Source organism: Mastacembelus armatus, chromosome 9, assembly GCF_900324485.2.
Source record: "Mastacembelus armatus chromosome 9, fMasArm1.2, whole genome shotgun sequence".
NCBI lineage: Eukaryota > Metazoa > Chordata > Actinopteri > Synbranchiformes > Mastacembelidae > Mastacembelus > Mastacembelus armatus.
In genome coordinates, this window is record NC_046641.1 from 3916252 (window position 1) to 3939237 (window position 22986).

General features: G+C 41.1%; 2 protein-coding genes across 3 annotated transcripts in view; one reads left to right on the forward strand and one right to left on the reverse strand.

Annotated features, from left to right (window-relative positions):
- Nucleotides 1-14465, reverse strand: part of cux2b (cut-like homeobox 2b) — an 81152-nt gene extending 66687 nt beyond the window's left edge. Inside the window, exon 1 of one of the 2 annotated variants that reach the window (XM_026320982.1) lies at nucleotides 14223-14465. In XM_026320982.1, coding sequence (XP_026176767.1) covers nucleotides 14223-14285 — 63 coding nt within the window. In that variant the 5' untranslated portion in view covers nucleotides 14286-14465. Of the gene's footprint in view, nucleotides 1-13562; nucleotides 13668-14222 lie in introns of those variants that run through there. The other variant, XM_026320983.1, reaches the window with a different exon arrangement.
- A 4651-nt stretch (nucleotides 14466-19116) lies between these two features.
- On the forward strand, nucleotides 19117-22794 carry myl2b (myosin, light chain 2b, regulatory, cardiac, slow). The gene is made up of 7 exons (XM_026321031.2): nucleotides 19117-19231; nucleotides 20469-20558; nucleotides 20654-20729; nucleotides 21078-21182; nucleotides 21302-21380; nucleotides 21456-21504; nucleotides 21618-22794. The coding sequence occupies exons 1-7, from the start codon at nucleotides 19229-19231 to the stop codon at nucleotides 21723-21725; spliced, it is 510 nt and encodes a 169-aa protein (XP_026176816.1). The 5' UTR covers nucleotides 19117-19228; the 3' UTR covers nucleotides 21726-22794.
- The last annotated feature ends 192 nt before the right edge of the window (nucleotides 22795-22986 follow it).

Consider the following 22986-nt stretch of genomic DNA (forward strand, 5'->3'; position numbering starts at 1 on the left):
ACAACAATGAAAGTTTAATTTTAATTTTCGGCAGGAATATAAAACAGGCTTTGAGAGCGTTCCTGTCAGAACAAAGGCAGTATTACAATACCTTCTTGTTTGTGCTTCCCCCTTTGCCATTACTGGAGTGGCAGACATGAGAAAAAATGATGGTAAGTGAGGATGTCAACCTTTAGATTTTTTCTCCCTGAAGTTAATACATTATTTATAAAGCAAAAAAATCCAACTGCACTTTCACGAACCAGGATGTGGTAGTTAAAACATAGGAGATACAGTAGGTACAGCGTTAAAAAATTATGAAAGCAATTTAGTTTCCATGCCCCCCCCCAAAGAACACACACGCACACACACTGCTGGTTTGATCAGCTACTGCTGTGCTGCATGCAGCGAGAGCCCAGTTGGCCAGTGCATTGTTAGCTCTGCAAGAGGTCGCTGCACCTGACCAATAAGCTGTTATTAATCCTTACAGAGTCATCCATTAGCCCATCCAATTTTTACGACCCTCTTCTTTATTAGATGAGCTATCAGCTGTCCATATCTGGCAGAAATATGACTTACTCATCTGAGCTCTAACACACCCCTCTTTCCCAGAAGGTGTTGGCGTGCTGGTCCAGGTAGAGTGAACCTGAAGCCAAGCCAGGGGAGCGAGGGGGAGGGAGCTGAATCTGCCAGTCTCCTGGGGTATTCCCCACTGTCCCGTTACCTCCGATAAATCTCAGTGCTTTACGATTAGGTACATAAAATGAGTCATAGATCTGGACGGTAAATAAGAGCTTGTCAGTGGGGCTGACGCCAGGCCCAGCTCCTCCTCCACCTCTTCCTCTGCCAGATAGTCCCTCTGTACCTCGGCCATCAGACTGCTGCTATTGAGCTGGGGCTAAAAAGGCTCCAATAAATAAGCCTGATATTTCCCTCAGGACGTCTACGGTGCCACCCTGAAGCATGCTTGCAAACACTGAACAAACAAAAAGGTCCAGCATCAGAATCAGGACTGTCTGGATACTAACTATATTTTATTTCTTGTTTTTCAAATCATCTTCAAAATGATATTGCACTCTTTGTTTCTAATTACTTCTCTCAGATAGAAAAGCCAGGAAGTCAATGGATCAATCCATCTGAAGTATATTCAAACTGTATGTTGGACTCCAAGACACTGATGTCTTTTAATGGACCTTCAATCCATACTTGCAATTAAGCATGCAAAATCTCCCATTAAGTAACTCCACTTACAGTGTATTTACTCTGGTGTTGTTTGGGTGTTTTTCAGAGAGCGTCTTCTATAGGCTGAGAGAGCAGTGGAGAGACAACCTGAGGGAAGAGTGATGGTCTCAGAATGCACTAACACAATGATGGACACTTCCTCTGCAGCGCCAGCTAATCATTGTTGCCGATTCGTTTACACTGGTCCAAAATGACTCCCCGAATGACCACCTTTGCATATTAAACAGACAAACAGACAATAGGGAAACACTGTTGGAGGACATGAGAGCAGCTAAACACCAGCAGTGTCATGATAGTCTGGGGAACAGTAGACTCATAATACTATATGTACAAATGGGAATTCAGCGGCTGATTGATAGCATATTAAACAGAATTGTGTTACTGCCTATCCGCTGCACATTTTGACAAGGCACCTGCAAAACTGTTTTCAACATACATCAGCACCTATTCAGCATAACTGCATAAAAAGTGCACTGCATCTCTCTGTACAAGAAAAAGGAGGCTATCAGGAGAAAGAGGTCTGGAGAGTGAAGCAGAGCAAGTGCATGGCTACAGGCATGCAATCAGCTAAGAATTCAAAATCTCGCCCAGTTTATACAGTTCTATAATCAGAGAGCAAAGAAGGAAAACAACGCCACTGGCACCGCAGCAAAGAGATTCAAAACATTTTCATTAGTGAGCAAAAAGTAAGTACTCTTTAGTGAAAGCATTGCTTCTTTTTGCATAAGTTTGATGTTTAAGAGGGAAGATTAGATGGAGGACATGGTGTTTATTTGGTGTCAGATCTCTGCAAAAGCCTTTCCAGCTAGTGATTTATATTTTTGTTTTCCAAGTGTTTCATCTATCGTCACTTAGGAAGTGGAGCAGCAAAAATATAGAGCAAAAGTAAAGTTAAAATAATTGTAATTTAAGTAAGTGATTAGATTTATGATGGTGCATTGGCAAAAGGTATGCATTTCTTGCTTATTTACTTCCTTTCTGAAAATATGGTCATTGACATTCATGAGTTTTTGATTTTATCAATATATATATATATATATATATATATATATATATATAAACTACACATATAAGAAATATGTTTCATGCCATGTCACACCAATGTCATGGTAATGAGAGGTTACTATGTAAACGTGTCATTATTTTACAGGGTCAACATGCCATCATGTCATGTCACTTTCCTAGACATATTGACATACTAGCAATTCTCATTCAATATGTCATATCCTACTGTATGTCTGTAGCAATAATTGATTATACAAGTGTGATAAAGTCATTACATCACATGCAAGTATTTATGTAAGTATCTCACAATACTAAAATATCAATATGTGATCATGCCAATATGTCATGACATCAATGTGTGGCATGATGCCAAAAATAAGTGTTTTTGTACTGGAAGGAAAATATGTTCTTCTTGAATAGAGTCTATTGTTTTGTTATCAGTGCAGCTGGACCCTTCTTTTTATTTCATTTTTCCATCACTGCCTTGCTGTCCTTCTGTTCTATTGATCTATGTCATCTGCTCTGCATTTTATTTTTAATGACTATAAGGTGCTCTGGAACTTGTTTTGAAAAGACAAGCATATTTAAAATAAGATGTTTCATTATTATTATTAGGGATCCATGCATAGCTGCTTTGTTTCTCCTTGGGAACTTTCTGCTCTTTGTTCTCCCTCCACAGTGTCCAGGTCTTCTACATTTGGCCAGAAACTGCAAAGTTGTTTACACTGTGATACAAATATTTGGACTAGATTTTCATTTTAGAGAGGCAAATCATTAGCACTACCCAATTATTTTCACAATGCTTTTCTCTGAAAGACTATTTTTAACCACCCCCTCCAAAACTGCTGATATAACTTCATGCTCCATTGATTGAGCATTATGGTACTACCGACCACTTAACTGCTCTCAGCCAATCCTTTTTAAAAGTGGCACATGTGTTGATGAAATCAGCACTGACACATATAATTTTTTAAAAATGTTAGTCCATCTGGTCCACAACAATAGCAGCTGCAACTTGATCACTCTGGTTTTACCAAGTCTTGTCTTTAGGATGAAGACCAATCTCTTGTCAAATTCACGAAATGAAAAATGAAGGCAGCACTAGCAAATCGATATCTGGAACTCCATGATAATTTAACTTGTACCATCTACTGGGGGATGTGAGTGATATAAAAATATTTTTAAGCAATATGGACAAAGTAATATTTTACATTTACATTTTAATGTTAATTTAATGTAAAATTATGGGTTCTCATATAATTGATTATTCTATTTGACTTTGATAAATTGATTTAGCCCCCATCAGGACAGAACATTATTGATTTTACACCATTTGACTTTGTTTACTGAAAAATCTTACTGCTTCAAGGGAGCACTGTGTGAACACCTATTTCATCTACATAGTTTTTGTGCCAAAACTTCTGTAATACAATACTCATCAAAACCACACAAACACCATATCACATGGGGTCGTCCACACTGACAGGACAATACGTATATGCTATAAATATGTCACCTGTACAGTGGTCCACTGTAAACAAGTTCTTCACTGATATTTTTGTAGTGGAAGGTCCTTGAAGTGATCACACAAATAATACTATGTGGTTGTGATGTTTAAGAACCAGATGTGCTAAAATGAGGAACGCTGTGAAGAGGGATTATCTCCTCATAATTCTGCCTACGTATAAGTCATAACTAGACATTGTCAGCAGTTGTGAAGAGCTTCTGAACATTAAGTTTATGGGCTACTCATTATTTAACATGTTAGGGTCTCCCCACAGCCCAATGAAATGTTGATGGCAGTATTACAGCTAGTTTGTTGGCTCTTCACTCCTACTTACTACTTATGCAGATGCAAATGGGCAGAGGTCTCTTTGGAAGGCCTTACATTCAGAAATGGGAAATGAGACATTAGACTCTTCAACCTTTCTGCTCTGTTGTAAATAAACATTCATGATTGATCAGCCAAATGGCAAAACCAGAGAGCACTGAATTTGCTGAGGCTTTAAAAGAGAATTTGAAGTGGTTACTGCACGAATGAGGCCAGACCCCTGACCGAACAAGGTCTGCAGTGGCGCAGTGAACTGAGCTGGCAGGTTCCTACTGCTCCATCTGCATACAGTAAAAAGTAAACATTCCTGTAAATAAAGACAGCTGTCCAGCAACTGTCTTCCCAGTGACGATGGTATTGACTGTAGTCAGATGCTCCGCTGATTAAAAATTGATCCATTTGGAAAAAATCTAATCAACTGAACAGGATTCTTTCATATGTGGGGTGGGCTGTGTTTGTTGGGGGTTGAGGGGGTTCAGCAGATGCTGACACAGAGAGGCAGACCTGTTATTAACCCGTGGCCCTCCATGCAGCCCCCTGCACCCTGCTCCCCAGTTCACACCCCCCTGCGCGCCGGGACTAGACACGGCCCAGACGGTCTGAATTATTCAGCAGTCTGAGAGTGGCTCCGGCCACTTGGCCTATTAATGCCTGCCAGTAGAGGCTAGTGGCTCTAATGGCCAGTCCTGAGGAGCCCCACCTCCCAATGGATGGTAAGAAGGCTGCTAACGCTAGGCTGCAGGGGATATGAGAGCAAATTCATCAGGGACTGAGGTCACAGCAGGTTAATGATGCCGCACGTCTAGACGGGTGCCGGACTCACGCCCTGACCAAAAGGTAATGGGGGATGGGGCTGAAGTGCAATAATATTTTTATCTTTGAACGAGAGCCAGCCTTGCAATATTAAGTATTGGGCTTATTTATGAAAGAGCAACATTGTTGACTTTGGCTGTGATCCACAGCTGACCTGAGGTTCCTTGCTGAGAAATAACAATGAACAATGAATATTGCCAAACCCACGAATATGACCAGACCTCATGTTATATTCTGGTAGTCCACTTATTATTTAAGGCCAAATGAAAATCAAGCACGGTAAATAAAATGTATCACAAATGGATAAAATGTACCTACATAGCTGAACAACATTCATAATAAAGAGATTAAAAGATTGTCTACACAACCCAACTCTGATTACTCACAACCCCTTATCGGCATTGTACAAACAATCCCAACAGCTGGAGAGGGCCCTCAACTCCGAGCACAAAGTCACTCAGTAATCAGGGCATCTCCCCCAGAGAGAAAGAGGGATGAAGCTCAAGGTGCGCCTCTCATTTGGGAGTGGCTCAGTTGCCATGCGGTCTGTCACCTTGGTGATCATGTGCCTCCGCTAGATGTCTCTGAGGGTGTAAACACAACAGTAACACACATGCAAAAGAAAAAAAAAATGACCCTTGGATACAGCACAGAGGATCCAGACAACAACCGTAGAATACATGATCTGCGTGGCATCTGCCTGGAGGATTCCTAATAGAGAAAGCTCTCAGACAAAAAGTAATCATTGTTGCACCAGAACACTCAGTCATCATTCACTGTGAGGACAAACGCATTATAAAGTCCAGGCAGAGAGGCAGAGGAAGGTATTCTTATTATCATCCACTGGAGATTTATGCACTTCAAGGTTGAGTTCTTTGAGTGAGTTGGCTCGATAAGTCTGATGAAGCGGAATGAGCTTAGCCTTCAATAGGTACTATCTGTGCTGGACTGCACCGCCACAACACATGCTCTACCCTTATCCAGGATTTGACGCCGACCACATTTACTGTTGAGGTCAACATCACTGCCATGATTGAACCAAACCAAGGGCATCCTGTGGAAGGCTACAGGAGGGACACAGACACACCCCACACCCATTTACACAAATGCAATTTCCCCGGCTCCTCTCACTCAAGGTGACCAAGCACATAACTCAGAGATCCACACAAGATGATTGTGACGGCCTCATCACAGCAGAGATCGTCACACATTCTAAACTGTTCATGAAAGGATGCAGAGAGAGGTGGAAGAGGAAAATGTGTGGGCCAAGCAGAGAACCACACGCATAGCAAATTATTTTTGCTTGGCTGCAGCTAAAAATCATATGCTTGCTTATCATAAAGAAACACTGCAACACAGTCTAAATATTGGTACAGCATTAATAGTCAATTGGATCATTTCCATACAGCATCAAGATGAGATTTAATATTATAAGGATAAACATTCCTCTGAGGTATATACAGAAATCCTGCAGTCAAGTACTCTGGAGAATCCAGAAGACTGTCCACTTCACATGCCTGTCCCCTGCTTTTTTTATACATGCTGACACCCAACCTCAACCAAAGTTCAGTTCCTTGGGCATACTCTGCCTCCTGCCACATACAGCAAAGGCCTGGAGCAATGTTTAGCTAAACCTGCTGGCCTACGTAGGCAGGAAGAGTCCCCAGAGGGCTGAACAATCAGACAATTTCAAGATCATGAAGCATTAAACCAATCCCGGCAGGGTACACTAATTAAACAGCCGAGCCCGGCACAGCCAACCAATCCCCACAGAGCAATTAAATCCATCCCCTCTAAAACACTGTGGAACCTGTCTGGGGAAAACTGCTGAGGAGTGAGAGAGACCGAGAAAGAGGGAGAGATGGGGAGGGGAGGAAAATATCATAAAATTCATCTGGAAAAAAAGAAAAAGGAAAAAAAAAAAAAAAAAAAATCAGGAAAAAAAAAAAATCAGGAAAGAAAAAAACTATAGGGCGAACGCAGTGGGAGGCTAACAAGGGACACTGAAATAGAAGAGACTCAATTCAGTTCTTTGTTCTTTTTGCCCTTTTTTTGCATTATGATTCGAAATGTCTGCCCCTCTCTCTCAGCTGAGAAGGTGGGAGGGGGGGAGTCTGTGACCACATTTAAATGCAAAAATAGTGACCATGTTGCGATCAAAGTTGCATATTTAATTAAGATTACAAGGTCTGGAAAGCACTCGTGAGACTGAGCGGAAAGACAGAATAGCCTCAAGGCCTATATTACACACCGACAGAGCTACTAACACAGTTGCAAACCCTAATCAATACCCCAATGCCCTCCACTACGAAAGTAAATGAACAGGTGACAATGGAGGCATGACATCATTGGGCTTTTCAAGGAACAAAACAAGATAAACTGAGAGGCAGGAAGGAGTGGAAAGATGCAGACTGTCGCTCCTACATACCAACAATAACTACACTCAAACCTCATGGATTAACATATATAATTGCTCATATTAATAATATATCATATATGAACAGGGCAACAGGGATTTTTTTAAAATCTTATAGGTACAGTAGATTCTCCCGCTGTGTTATTTCCCTGGAGAAGCGCACACATAAGTGTGTTTTGATGGTGCTGAAGAGGATCCAAGAACGCCAAAGGGGTATAAGCTGAGCGGCAGCCACTACAAACCAGAGGTGTGGACAGAGAGATAGACTTGCTCTTTCTCCCCAGACTGAGGCGGGGTATAAATCACACAGCCCAGCTTCATGTCTCCACTTCCTGTTCCTCTCCATTAAAAATGATAAACTGTACCTCTTGAAGCCACTCGCTCGCTTTAAGGTCCCAGTCTGCACCTTCCTGGCGAAGAAGCGAGAGTGTGCAGCTCAGATTTATTCTATTCCCTCCCATTGTTGGAGATGAATAAGAGAGTAATTAACTGTGTGGGGGTAGCAGCTGCAGAAAGACAAGACCGGCTAACACAACAAGCTTGATCCATCTGCTTTTGCTATAACACACCTTTTGTATTATTTTGATAAATAAAAGCTCATCTGCTTAGTAATAACAAATGCTGGTTTAAAACTCAAACGACCACCATGAGGCCGTCTTTTCTCTTCCCACTTAAATGAGGACAAATGAGCCTTATAAATGGGTGGTATGCACAAGACTACTATTCCTCCAGTCCAGTAAACACACTCTGAGCAATGGCACATAATGAGAGTGGCTGAGATCCCCAAAGACAACCTGGAGAAGGTTAGTGAAGCATTGATCTCATGAGTGTGCCGGGCTCAGGAACACCCATCACACTGTGCTAACCCATGCTACATGACAACCAACGTCAGAACACACACACACTGTACAAAAACCTGCCACTTGCACATTTGGGGGAAAAAAAGACTTTTTTTGTCATGAAGGACAAAATGGACAATAGAGGAATAAAATACAGGATGTGAAACCATGCCAAATACAGCTGAGGCATGCTGTGTAGAAAGAGAGAGGGGTGGAGAAGAAGAGCAACTGAGACAAGACAGAGGGATTCATTGTAAGCTCAGTAAAATGAACAAGAAAGTACTGATTCTCAATACGGCTGTAGTGGCATCAGACAGTCAAAACAAATAAAGCCACGGCCGCGGTGGAGCACAGCAGCTCAAAATGGACTTGCTGGGCAGGGGACTGGCTGTCAGCAGGGACAGAGGACACAGCTTTATACCCATGCCGATGAGCCATTACCTCTCTCCTCCTGATGCTTCCGCCTGCCTCACTGTGAGGAAAGGAGGCTGCCCTACCACCATGGAGCCATCCTCTAGCACACTAATGTGTCCCTAAAGTTTTGTTAAAGCTGGTTATTTACTCCTGCAAAGCAATTGCTCCAGCCTAGGGGCAAGAGATAGGAGAACGCAGTGCTATGAAAAATCTGGCGTCTCTTGCTATGAAGCACTGTCAACTACCAAGGGGGCATTCCTGCTGAAACACCGGGGGTACAGCTTTTTCGGCACAATGCTGCATAAGAGCAAGCATTAAGACAACAAGCCTTTGAAAACAGGCATTGTAGCTCAGGTAGTGTTAGAGACAGAAAGACGACTGACAAATCTTAGCACCCTTTAGCCACAAACATTAATGATTCTGTGTCCATAAAATATTATTTCTACCTGATGTTAATAATTTCAGCTTCTCCAGCTCAAAAGGCAATTTAAGGTCTTAGCTGACCCAATTTACCACTTGCCACAAGTGGTATATGGTCATGGAGATGAGTGTGGCCTTATTTGCTCAGGTTTTAAGACATTAGTCTATATTAGCTGTCTGCTCAACCTCAATAGCACCAAGGTGGATGGAATTTCATCCGGGGCACGCAAAGACTTAAACATTTAACAGAAACATCTCTTTGCAGAATAACCCTATCTCTGTTATTTTGTAAACTCCACAGAATACACTCAACAGACTATTTCTTTGGTAGTATATAGATCCAATGAAAACTGTGGATACTAGCCCTGATTCACAAACATCATGCACATCACACTCATGTATCACCGTCTCCTGTAACATTTCAGGCACAGAGTGCCTCATGAAATCTTAAATTTAAGCTTGGCAGATGGCAAGCAATCTTCTTAGCAACCTTTAAGGTGGAAAAAACAACATCAGGCAGGTGCAAAGTAACAAAAATCACAATTTACTCTAATTAAGAACGATCTCTAACATGAACATCCACACAAACCCAACGATTTTCCTTTCAACTTCCTTCCTTGAGTGCTTTCAGCAGCAGTGTGCTCAGTGCTGCGACTGCTGGCCACAAGATTTATTACAGCAACACCACTGAATAAAATGATACTCCCCTTTCTATAGTAAGTATACTGTAGCGCTCACCCTTTATTTCACATGGTGTAGCATGCAGGTGAAAAGCAGGAGAGTGGCTTTACAGACTTTGCCATCACAACATTCAGTGTTTACCAGTATGAAAAAAATATTTTCATCCACTCCTATTATTGTAGCAATTTGTTTTGATCCAGGGACAGAAATGCCAGACTGTCAGACAGCACAGTGCACAACAGTGACACGTACCATGATAGCCGTGGATCAGGGCTTTAGATTACAGTTTCCTGAAAGACACTTGCTTCAGCTGTAACTTTTTAAACACCTGAGATGAAAATGCATTCCCCAACACTATCCAGATATAGATACAGAAAACCAAACGTATCTGGATGAGTGGAGCAGTAAGTGGAATATATCTTATTTTCTAGATTGTATTTAATATTAAAGCTCTTAACATAATTCAAATGTACAATCGCATATATAGACCGTAAAATCATTACACCCGGGCTTATCAAACAGCAACACATATGGCAGTCTGCAAACAGGAGCACAAGCAAGGCAAAATGATTGGATAGGTATGGAAATCTACTTGAAGGAAGGTCAAAGTGATTAAGCTGACATTAATGACAGGCCTACTCTTCCTGTGAGAATGCTCACCATAGCTGTCTCTAAACCCATTTGTCATTCTGCTTCCAACGCTGAAGCATCTGCTTTGAAGTCTCTACCACTAATGCTACACAGAGAGGTTAAACAGCTTAATGCTGAAGTCTGTTTCACTCCTCTCGCTCTCTAATGTTCCCTGCGTTTTATGTACCGGGGTTATGGATCCTGGATTTCACATCTCAATTTGCTGCACATAGTCCTGTATTTGCTTTGTTGTCACTGTCAAAGGAAGTGAGGGGCAACCCGAAGGATATGGGACCGTGACAGACATGCCCCACCCATCGATTCACAGAAGAGGTAATAATGAACGCATGTTAAGAAATGTTTACATAGGAGGCATGCTCAAATGGAGCCAGTGCTGATTATGATTGTGGGGCAGCATTTACATGTAAAAATAGCACTTAATCTGCTGATGATTTTAGAAAAACGTGACAAGAAAAAACGAGTCTTGAAAAATGAGATAATGAGCACCTAGATCACCCACTGTGGAGGTCAACTTTAAAGCCTTTTATATCTATCACAGCATATGAATTAAATGATACAGTCATTATGATAAATAATACAAGATGTGAGGCGCTCTGGACTTACTTACTCCCCACTACAATGAGATTATACTGATGCATGTGACATTAACAATATCAGCAAACAAATATATGAAAGCATGAATGAAAGGGAGACAGAGACCGATTTTCACAGCCAATTTGAGATTGCAGGGTTGGTGTGTGTTTGTGTGTGTCTGTGTGCGTGCGTGTGTGTGTGCGTGTATGCGTGTGTGGGGGGGAGCTACTGGCAAACAGCACACAGAGCAGGCTGGCAGCAGAGGCAGCCAGGCTCACAGGCTGCAAAGCAATTTCACTGTTTGGCAATACTGTTGTCTCTGTGTGTGGATTAGAGCTGACACCAGAGCAACTGAGTCATGCTAAATGTAGTACAATCACAAGCTTTTGTTCCTGATCTAAAACCCTGCTGCCTTTTAGGTTCATGGAGTGGATGCAAGACTAAGAAATGTGAACAAATGAGCGGAGCATTATTTCGCCGTATGAACGCAGCATTGCGACATTGCAAAAAACAACAGAGGGATTAAAGTAACTGGTAACAAAAGGCATGGTGTCCAAGTTTTCTGAAGCAAAATCAAATCAACTCTTTTTGCTCGATGTAAATCCATTTTCTCTGTGTGTTGAGAGCAAGTAGTAATATGTGTTATAAATAACTACACGTAATACATAAAAAATATTGTGTTAACGGGACTAAAGAAAACCACAACTGTAATCAAACTGCATTTCCTTCTGGTTTGACCACACCTTCTCATCACCTGGCTCTGCACAGTCTTTCTGCAGGCCTGGCACTCTCTCTCCAGGTACTGTATTAGACTTGTTTTTTGGCCTGGCAGGACCTGGCAGGACAGACCCTGACCCGTCCTTTTGATGCTCGCCCACGGAAATGCCATCTGGCTGGTGTGAATGATTACCACAGCAACGGCCGGGTGACCTGCAGCCAGCAGGAACCAAGGTCACTCCACCTCAGCACTTCGCACTTTCCTTGCCCTCTTTTCATCAGCCTGCAGGTGAATTATTCATCCTGTACAACTCAGAGGCACAAACCTACTGCACAAACACTAAAAATCTGCACACTCAGTTCACTGATATAATAACGTATAATATGAAAGTAAACGTTGCAGCCTGAACTGCTAAAATAAATCGCTTGTGTTTGTCCTTTGACATATTAACATTACTCCTCCATACGGGCTTAGATGGTGAAATGGCTATAATGATTTTACACTGCAGGAGACAAGCTCCAACCATGACTGAATGAGAAATAAGTTAATTAATTGATTTCTGACACATGTAGCAGAGGATGTTGCATTTAAGCTACAGCTATGTTTGCAACCGGAGGCTTGTAAAGAAGGTTAACCACAGCCGATGAGATAATGTGATCAAATCCATGCTAGACCTGTGGAATATTAATGGTTTCAGTGTTAAACAAACTAAATTTAATTGTAAAACTCAGGCGTGTATCTAATGTGCTATAACACCTCTGTGTCACATGTAAAATGATCGACAGTGGAGCTAAAGCATAAAAAAAAAAGCAGCGTTTTCGCAGAAGTCAAAGTAGATATTCACCTGTCACAGTGTCAGTTTCACCTTATTTACTCCGTACGACTCGAGGACTAGTATATGTGCATTTTGAAGAGAACACATTTTTACAAAATGACCTGTTTGCAGAATTATCCAAGCAATTAGCAACAGTGATTACAATATCACCTGGACTACATCCTATGGAAATGTAGTCCATCAGCCTCAAACAGGGAGGTAAACCTATATTGCCCTCATCAGTGGATTTATTCATCCAATTTCTTAAGCTGAGGATAAGGTTATTCAGGGGAACATGAGAATGGATGAACACTTTCTATAGGATCATGATTTTTTTTTCCTTTATATTAGTAGTTGTGTGCCTTATAATGATTACAGACAGGAGGCCACACTTTTTATTATTATTATCATTATTATTATAATAAACTACTACATCACTGCTCCTGACGCCAGGCAATGGCTTGGACATCCTTAAGGGCCAGTTCAGATTTAGCTCCCAGGCTACTGAGTCAGGTTTAATCAAAAACCTCGGATGTATAGATCTGTCATACATGCGGTCCTGTGGAGCCGGGCTGAATCCGGATGAGAGGCAGCACAGAGGACGATACATGGAGCCGCACCATCAACAACAATAGCTCCCTCGCCCTGCTGGATCCCAGGCTGGATGAGAGAGAGGTCCAGCGGCTGGGAGCTGGAATAACACTCGACCAGCACAAGACAGCCGAGAGCCACCAGATCTGATTTCTCCTCCTCGGTAGGCTTTTCCGAGGGACCGGGCTGCCACGCTCCTGTCACCTCTCATGTTACAGAACATCAGTCACACGGCACAGACGGTGCCCTTGCGCCGGCCGAGGCTGATTTACAAACATTAGCGGGGAATACAATTACACAGCCCCCACGGCCGAGCAGCCCTATGCGGCTTCAGAGGAGAGGAGAGGAGAGGAGAGGAGAGGAGGAGGGGGAGTGGACAGTGAAAACAGCCCTTAGCTTTCCCAACCTTATCACAGCGCTGGCTCTCAGGCTCTCAGGTCTGTCAGCATACACTGTGGCTCAGAAAGGCAACTTTCAGCTCCGCGGGCTGAGCCTGGAGGCTGCGGGCTCGACATATCCGTGTAGCGGGACTACATAGGTACATGTTACGGCTGTGATACAAACAAACTGCTCACCTGCCACATTATGTGAGAGCAGCATTTGGAGCCGCGACAGAGCAGCCGCCACGGACCCACGGCTCCACTAAGGTTTCTCCACACAGGCTAGGTGTCTCAATGTCCGCTAATGTCCACAAAATAAACTTTCCACATTAGACCTTCAACTTGGCCACATGCAGAACACGGTGGTAATAAAAGTGTCAAGTTAAAAGGCTCGTACTATCGCCCGCTGACGGATGCAGCAGCAGCGAGGCACCGGCCGTCGACACAAACCGCATAAAACACCGGGCTGGCTGAAAAAGTTACAGCCTACGAGCAGGAGCAGAGATCCGGGGCGCATTAAAAGTTTCCGTACGTGCGTGCACGCCGGTGCTGGTCGCGGACAAAACGGAGTAAAAAAGCAGAAAAAGCTAAAGCGTGTAAACATCAGTGCTGTCCGCGGTGCTGATCCCAGATCGGTGTGGCTAGCGGAGGCTGTGCTGCTCCGCGGTCGCTCCACCGCTGATCAATGATTGAACTGAACAAAGGCAGAAGACGGATCAATTTCTAATAACTATCAATGCAAACACCGCCAGCTTTCGTCTCACAGTCGCCCACAACCAGATAGCACACACCGCGGGACAGTAAGGAGACGTACCGCTGGAAAAACGAGCCGAGAAAGGTGAGGATAGCACTAACCTGGAGCCGCCGTAGATCAAATTTCTTCCAATATTGAAACATCGATCCTACATCGGCGGCCATCTTGGGGGATATTGAGGAAATTTTTTTCAGCGGCTGCAATAAATATGTGGGCTGGATTCCCCCTCGTTAAACAGCGTTTCCGATCACAGGTCCCACTTTAAAAAAAAAAAAAAAAAAAGTAAGGAGCAGACTTTGCACGAGAGTCCACCGATATGTTTGACAAGTCTGCCAACATGTTTTTAGGAGCAGGAAGGGAAAAAGTAGCAGATATTTTTGGCGAAGTGCCTGCGTCTGTGTAAAGTAAAGAGAGAGCGTATCCGTGATGCCGTCCCCAACATTAACTGGACAATTGCACTTGATTTTGCTTTGGCAAAGTTATCAATACTGACGTAAAGCCCGGGGTTGATCGATACCGTCTGGAAAAGGGAAGGAGATGATGTGTAGATTAGTGGAGTTGAGGGAATTTAGCCAAGCCTACTTTTTACTGTGTTTGTTGCAGCAGCACATGGGACAGAACAATTAGATCCACAGCTGAATTAAAATGATCAGATGCGTCGCTATTACACAGATTAGACAAAATGCCACCATGGTAAACTCCACATTGGCCACATTTTTAATGGACATGTAATACAAAAACTCCAGAGGAGCGCTAATGGATGGAGACTTTTATTTTCGTTGATGACTTTTAAAGTGCTATGCATAAATTAAAACGATTAAGGAAAGCTATTTTATCTTACATAGTTTTATACACTTATTTACAATAGCTATTTACAACAATATATACTTTTTTACTATATATATATATATATAGAGAGAGAGAGAGAGAGAGAGAGAGATAGATAGATGTTGAAAGTATGGGTCATGGGTGATTGAACTGATTCATGGTTTAACTCTGCTTCCATATAAATGAAATATATGTCTATATACAAAATTTGACCCTAATCTATACCAATACATTGGACCAAAGTCCTTCCTCTGATCAGCACAGGTAGGCTGCTGTACTACTACAACACTGGGGCCATGTGCTCCCCCTGCTGACATTACAGCCTTAAAAGCAAAGTTAGGTGCATTGTGTGATTCCCCCCATTAATTATATCATTATCAGTGAATGAATATATCTATTAAAACCAGTTTTAATCCACGTACTATCTCCTGATCCGTTTGCATCAGCCTCACAATGTACACTAGGGTCTGGCTGATATCCCTTATGAAAATCAGTCTCAGGTAGAAAATAATATCCTCATGACTCACATTCTTAGCACCTCCAGGGACAATGACATACTCTTCTGCCATACACAAACACCTGAGGGGGAAAAGTGAAGGAAGATTATTAAAAGTTTGACTTATTGCATTTTATTTGTGGCTCTAGGGTGAGGCTAAAATGCTGGATGCAAATATGATAAGGAAGATAGTGACGTATCACAAAACCAGAATTCACCGTAACTATCAAGGATAGTTTTGTTGCTAAAACATCCTTTATCCAAAATGAAGCAATTATGCTATCAGCATTTGAGTAAAGGATACAACACATTTTCTAATGAGCCAATTGTTTGCTTATAGACTGTAACACAGACACACACACACACACACACACACACACACACACAAGGCAGGGCAGGGGCAGCTGGAGTGAAGCCCAAAGCGCTGGCCCAGGACATTTCAGTATTTAATGACATCCAGTACATCCTGTTTTCTCAGTTAAATCTTTAACCTATCTCCATACCCAATAGCACAACCTGCTCATACCATAACAACTCCCTTTTTGTTTTGCCAGCACATCAGACAAGGTGTTTATCATTACAGACATTTTCAGATGCCAGATAGGAACACCGTGTTCTGGCTCAACAGGAATATAGAGCAACTAGGCTCTGTAGGGACCCAGGTGGGACTTAAACCCACAATCTCCACCTCCAGACACTGACGCTTTGACTGTATCCACATTCAGCCTTATGAAAAATCTCATGGCCTCAATCATTCCTGTGCTTCTCAATATTATCTTGACCTCACATTCACTTCTGTCATCCACAAAGCACCATGGGCCTCTTCCAGTAACCTTATCACCCCATCCAAATTAATACATCATTCTGAAAAAGCTTAATCTCAAACATAACGTGTGATTACTTAAAATGAACGCTGTGTGCACAGAAGGGAAATCAAGAAAATCATTGTGTTGTTGAGGTCACTCAGTGAGGGATTAGAAATTACTTTTTTTTTTTTTTTTAAATGCTGACATATTTAATGAAATGGCATATTATTGATGAGTGATAATGTCTTCTTTGAGCTTCTTTGGGGGAATTTATTTTGGTAAAACATCCTAAATACAGAGTTTTAGAAAAAAAAACCTTATGCCTTGCTTATTTTAGTGTACAAAAATAAATACAGCTACATCTACTATAAGACCCCTTGTCTCATTTTCCTGGAATATGTATATGTATAATATTCCTGGTATATGTATATTCTTCTCTCAGCCTGTGGTGATAGTCAACACTAGGACAAAGACAAAATGTACAATATTTCAAAGATCTTAGCATTGGACTCTGGTAGGTTTGTGTAATCATAACCCTTTTATTTTTAAAAATGGAAATGTTTTACCATGCTAGTTACTATTTATCTTTACTATTTCTAACATTATAGGTCTAAATGGGAGCAGTGTTACACCTTAAACTCATAATTATATTCATTTCAGTAATCTTTTTCTGAAACTCATTTTGGCCTGCAAAGAATTATTTACAGTGAGAACCTGGAGTCAGTACTGCGAGAAACAACAAACCATACAAAACCCTGCATGTTATACAGAACATCCAAACATCCAATTCTGATATTACCCCACACAAACACAGGCCTGCCTTTCGCAGCTGTACCAGCACAATGTGACCATATATGTGCACTCTGTCTGTATTAAAGGTAATATTTTGCAGAGTGGTGATTAGTGGACCATATAAAGGTTTATTAAAATATTCATTAGAAAATGTGATAATGTCTTGCAATTTTTATGAATAGAAATTACATCAACATAATTAAATACCTCATTTGCTACATGATGCAGATGAATTCCCTTGTGATTTCATTAAAACAAAATCTTCAATACACTAAGAAAATGATTTCTAGAAATATCTATCGTGCTGAGCATTGAATTAAACTCAACAAATGTGGACACAACAGTGAGTTGTTTCAGCATTAGAGACGAGTTCAGAGTTTTTGTGGTAGTGTGGACGTTGAAAGCTGTGGGTTGGTAGCACTACCTACTGGACAAGAGAGGTAAATGAACAGCCGAAGAAATAAAGGAGGAGTCTGCGGTGTGGACTTGCAGCAAAGCATGAAGTTCACATGTCCTAAATATGAGTCCTCACCGTTGAACTAAGTCCACGTTTGTTGTTGTGCTTCAGTCTTAAAAGCTGTCCATGTTTGCACATCAAACATTTGAACCTGTCAAAGCAGGTGGAACTAATAACATAAATGATGTACTGTAAGTGTTCTGGTAAGCCATGCCTGTGAGCCATTACGTACAATACCACAGCTCTGTAACTGGAACATCTAATTGCAGTGCAGCCTTAATTAAGGTTATTAATTACACCTGTGCTTTTCAGGCTATGGCATGTCAAAACATGTGCAGTGAAAGCTGTGGATTTCACAATAAAACACAAACATAATATATCACCATAAAAGCTCCATTCACTGCTTTTCCAAAGTGTGATTATTGTCTGTAAGTCCTGTAAGCACTTAAAGGCTCCATTCACACAAAAACACCACATTGAATTTAGGGTGAACCCACCAAGTTGATTCAAATCAGTATGCAGCTATTTTCACTTCCAAGTTTATTTGGTGGACAGAAAATGTCCCCTCATTCACCATCAGTGTCCATTTTCAGCACATTATTCCATCTGAGGTTTATCCACATCACACTTGTCTGAGTTGCACAGTGAACCCCTGTTGGCTGTGATGTCACCAAATCATGCTCACACATACATGTGTTAAACTGGGCGCTGAGGTGAGCAGAGAGAAAGTTGTCACAGACAAACGTGACAACTGACTTCTAGTGTCAAACTCTGCACATACGTCATTCTGCACAGTCCAAGTAAAGTAACAATTAGCAAAACACTTTTTTTTATTAAGGGTACTAAAAATGTCAATTGTGAGTGTGTGATGTAGCTATGTTTGATGTTGTGGATTATAGTGCATTAGATTACTTTATGTTAAAAAGGTAATAATGCATGTGTTGGATTGACTAGATAAGTTATTAAAGGTCATATTTGGAACTGGACATGGGCCTGTCCCTTTTTTAATTTTTGACTTTTGAAAATATTTCTCTATTTGAAATCCGCTAAACCTGACATCTATGATTACAAAACTTTTACTTAATGTTCATTAAGTCATTAAAGATACAAACACTATCTAAACTATAGGCAAGTCTCATTAATGGTGAATTACTGTCCAACACTGTTTTAGGAGAAAAAGTAAACAAGATTGTTTCTCACACATGTCATATAAACAATGTTTCCCACCTCTCACCTATGTTTTCCACAGCATGGCGTGCTGTTTATGACCAAGTCTTACTGGCGCTCACAAAGCCTTAGCTAACAGTTCCATTTATTGTGCTACCAGGAAACATCTCCCATCACAGCATAGCTCTGGTCCCCCCGTGGGCGTTAACAGGACAGCTGGATGAAGGATCCCATCGTGCACAACTGTCAGTCACAAACACAATAGTCCTTCCTGAGCCAAAGCTATGCCCTGTAGTTATTCTTGGGTCTAGGGTATGTGTGTTTGGCTGTTATCCCTAAATCTCATGAACCCCAACAATAGTGACCAGTGTCAAAGAGGGAACAGTCTTCTTTGTCTGGGTCTCTGCCTAAAGAAGGCATGGTGTATTTATAGTACATAAGCATGCACCATTATACTGTAGAGGGGCAGAGGGGTCAGTATATCTACCCCTTGTTTTGTGTGCTGCCCCATCATTAAGCAGCAGGGACTCTGCTTAGTCCACATCCAGCTACCACTGAGATATGGTGAGTGGACCCAGATTTCCTTGTCATTGTGTTACATCTTAGAGAACCACCATACTGTAAGGAGACATTCTGTTTCTGCATGGCTATTGTGTTTACTTAGTTTATTACAGATATTATACAGCAAAATATATTGTCATGGAACGTGATTATGATTAATACATTTTTCTCTGCTCACACAAATGATAATTAATCAATACAGCCCATAAGTCGTTCCTTTTGATGACTTATTCATTTTTGTCTACTCACATTGATGACATTTGAAAAAACACAATTATATAAGCTGAAAAGCTTAGCGTGCAGACGACAGGAAACATAAGACGGGAATGTTGGGGAAAGAGCAGGAAACAAGAGGAGAGGGGAAAGGAGATGAGGAGAGATGACAGAAGAATGTGAAGGAATGGAAACAAGGAGAAGAGAGCAAACAAGAAAGGAGTAGGGATAATTAGGAAAATATGAGATTAGAAGAAAGGAATCAAAGAGAAGAAATGTGCAACAGGTGCAGGCTACAAACAGGTCAAGAATAAATGAATGCATTATTTTTTAACGATAACGTCTATGTTGGTCTCATCTTGATCCTCACTGGACAGCAACAAGAAAGCAAATTCTGCCTCCTGTCCCGTGATTGCATGAATCCTCTTAAAACAAAATAAAGAAATAAACGAAGCCGAGCGCCAGAAGTCCTGACCATGAGATATACAAGTGCTCAAGAGCTAATCCACAGCAAGGGTTAGACAGCAGCTGTCGACAGGCCCATGAATCCAAGCAATATGATGTCATCAGGCTGCATCCCCTTACACTGTTTTTCACAGTTCCTTGGCAGTCATGTAAATAGCTCGACATAATCCTTGCCTCTGAGGGATTTCTGATCAAACAGGGCTCAGTGTACCATTCTGTCATCACCCAGGCCCTATAAAATAATCCCTTGTGTGATCCTGGGACTGTGGGAGTGCGGGCAGCGGACCACACCCTCCCCAGGCTTCGTTTGCATTCTTACAAAACCAGAGGCTTGAGTAAATATTTCCATAACAAACTGACAATGTTTGTAATCCTTCCTAATGAAATTCATGCATGCAATTAATGCACGCGCACTTTGTAAGTTTGGTGATCATTGGCTTTTTATCATAAGCACATGTGTCACAGTAAAACTGATTACGAGCGAAGTTGAAGCAGAGAGCCAGCTGGCGATCGTGCCATTAGTATTGGATCTAATTAGAGACATCATTGTCAAATTTTTCAGGCACCCAAGAAAGCAAAGAAGAGAGCAGAGGGAGCCAGCTCCAATGTGTTCTCCATGTTTGAACAGGCCCAGATCCAGGAGTTCAAAGAAGTCAGTGCTCTGACTTTGTTTTCTTTCACATTGTGTTTGAGCAGTGTACTCTCTGATGAATGCTTATGTGCATACTGGAAAAAACACTTCTGCAGGCTTTTACGATCATGGACCAAAACAGAGATGGTTTCATTGACAAGAATGACCTGAGAGACACTTTTGCAGCTTTAGGTAGGCCTAACCATGTGTGTGTTTATGTGCATCTGTCTCATGACGGTTTCACATATATTTCATGTTAGGTGTAGCAAGTTGTGAGACAATTTTGATAATGTTGTAATGTTTTAAATCAAAGACCCCCTGGTTCTACCTTCTCAGATGCTGTATTCCTTGTCTTATGTGACAGTGCCCTTTTTTGGACTGTCACCTTGGTATTCAGGGGCATTGTGATCGGCATTTTATTGATCAGCCAATTAATTTAATTGATTGATCAAGAAAATAATCAGTAACTAAACAATAATGGTTAGTTGCAGCCTGACTCCCTATTCTAAAGCACGTTCCACCATATCTGCCCTCCTCTAGGCCGTTTAAATGTCAAGCAGGAGGAGATTGATGACATGCTGAAGGAGGCACCAGGACCGATTAATTTCACAGTCTTTCTCACTATGTTTGGAGAGAAACTAAAAGGTGAAGGAGGTGTTATATGTTGTACAAAGACTGATTCTATATGTGAATAATTTAAAAACTTTCAGGACAATGGCAATTTTTGAAAAACATTTTTCATCATTTCCACTGATCATCTTTAGGTGCTGACCCAGAGGAGACTATTCTCAATGCTTTCAAAGTCTTTGACCCTGAGGGAAAAGGGACTTTAAAGAAGGAGTTGTGAGTAACTGCAATACACAGTGGTTCATTGAGATGAATGCCAGGCCTGCTCATCATCACTGCTTCTCTTCACAGCGTGACAGACATGCTGACAACCCAGGCAGACAGGTTCTCTCCTGAAGAGGTTAGAGTGCCACCTCTGGCAATGTCACACCAAGATAGTGAGAGTTTTGAATATGTGATCTTTTTCCCAAATTCAGTCAAAAATATAATAATTTTCTTTTTTCTTCCCGACAGATGGAACAGATGTTTGCAGCATTCCCTCCAGATGTAGCAGGAAACCTAGACTACAAGAACCTGGTCTACATCATCACACATGGTGAAGAAAAAGACGAAAAAGAATAGATTCATTATTAGTCCAGAGTTTTCCCTCTGGACCTTTCATTCTGTGATGTTTGTGTTGAGATATGTGCATGATCACACAGACCAGAGCAGGATTTCAGCTTCAATTTTTGCACAATAGTGTCTAAATAAATAATTGAACATACAAGTGTATGTTTATTACTATTACATATGATATTTTATAGGTGAAAGTGAAATGAATAGTATATGCGACCACAGAAAAGGAAATGTTAACTGTTAACTGTTACGGTATTACCTGCTACGAGCTATGTTTGCTGAACGAATAAAGGAGGTGAGGGTTGCCCCCTGGCAGTAGCATTGTGGAACATATCTTCACAGATCCACTCATATTCATATCTGCATTATATCAATGAAATTTTGATGATGAGGGTAATTTCTAGCAGCCGAGAGGTTGGACATGCAGATGTATGAGAAAGTTAGCTAATCCCAGTGTAAGAAACAACAATTACTCTTTTCCATTTGGCTCCACAGAGGGAGATTTGCTTCCCACAGTTACAGCAGAAAAACTATTTCATTAGTGAGATTTAATTAGCTGTATATACTAATTTGAGTTTTAGTCCAGTGCTGACTGTGCAGAAATGGAGTAAAATGCAGAGTGGTGGAGCTCAGCAGTTACAAGCTCCACTGTCTCAGGGTACAATTCTTTTAAGGTAGAAATATAAAGCAGGGTGTTATTGGCTAAAAAAGTTTATATGGATATGTCAAGAAGAAAAAAAAGAAAGATAAAGAGATAAAGTAAAAAAGGTTAAAGGTCTATTAGGTACAGGACTAGTTTCCCTCATTTTGATGTTGAAAATACATCTTCTGTATGGTTTACTTGTGTTACATTTGTCAAAGGAAAATGTAGCAGACTCAATATGTGCTAAACTGTGTGTTGCTTAAGGATCAATTGGTAAAATTGCTTTTTCACAATGAAAACGAAAAGAGATAGCATGAACATTTTAAAGCAGAGGTTTTCATTGAACACAAAGGCAAACAAGTTAAAACAACATAATATAAACATGGACTTTATAAACATGATCTATGTCAATAAATGATAACCACTGAAACACCTCTGTTTTCAGACTGATTTCTTGTCATCACAATCCACCTTCTGATTTTCAGTAAACATATGGTCAAAATACTCAAAGGCTTTGGATTTATTTATTTTAACAATATGAACATATAGATGGAAATGAAATTCTCCTGTCATCATTATTACACCACCAATACTACACCAATAAATGTTTAAAATGAGAAAATG

Coding starts and splice junctions, on each gene's coding strand:
- myl2b (XM_026321031.2), top strand. Junction 21,381..21,455: donor GGGACTTTAAAGAAGGAGTT/GTGAGTAACTGC, acceptor TTCTCTTCACAG/CGTGACAGACATGCTGACAA. Junction 21,505..21,617: donor ACAGGTTCTCTCCTGAAGAG/GTTAGAGTGCCA, acceptor TCTTCCCGACAG/ATGGAACAGATGTTTGCAGC.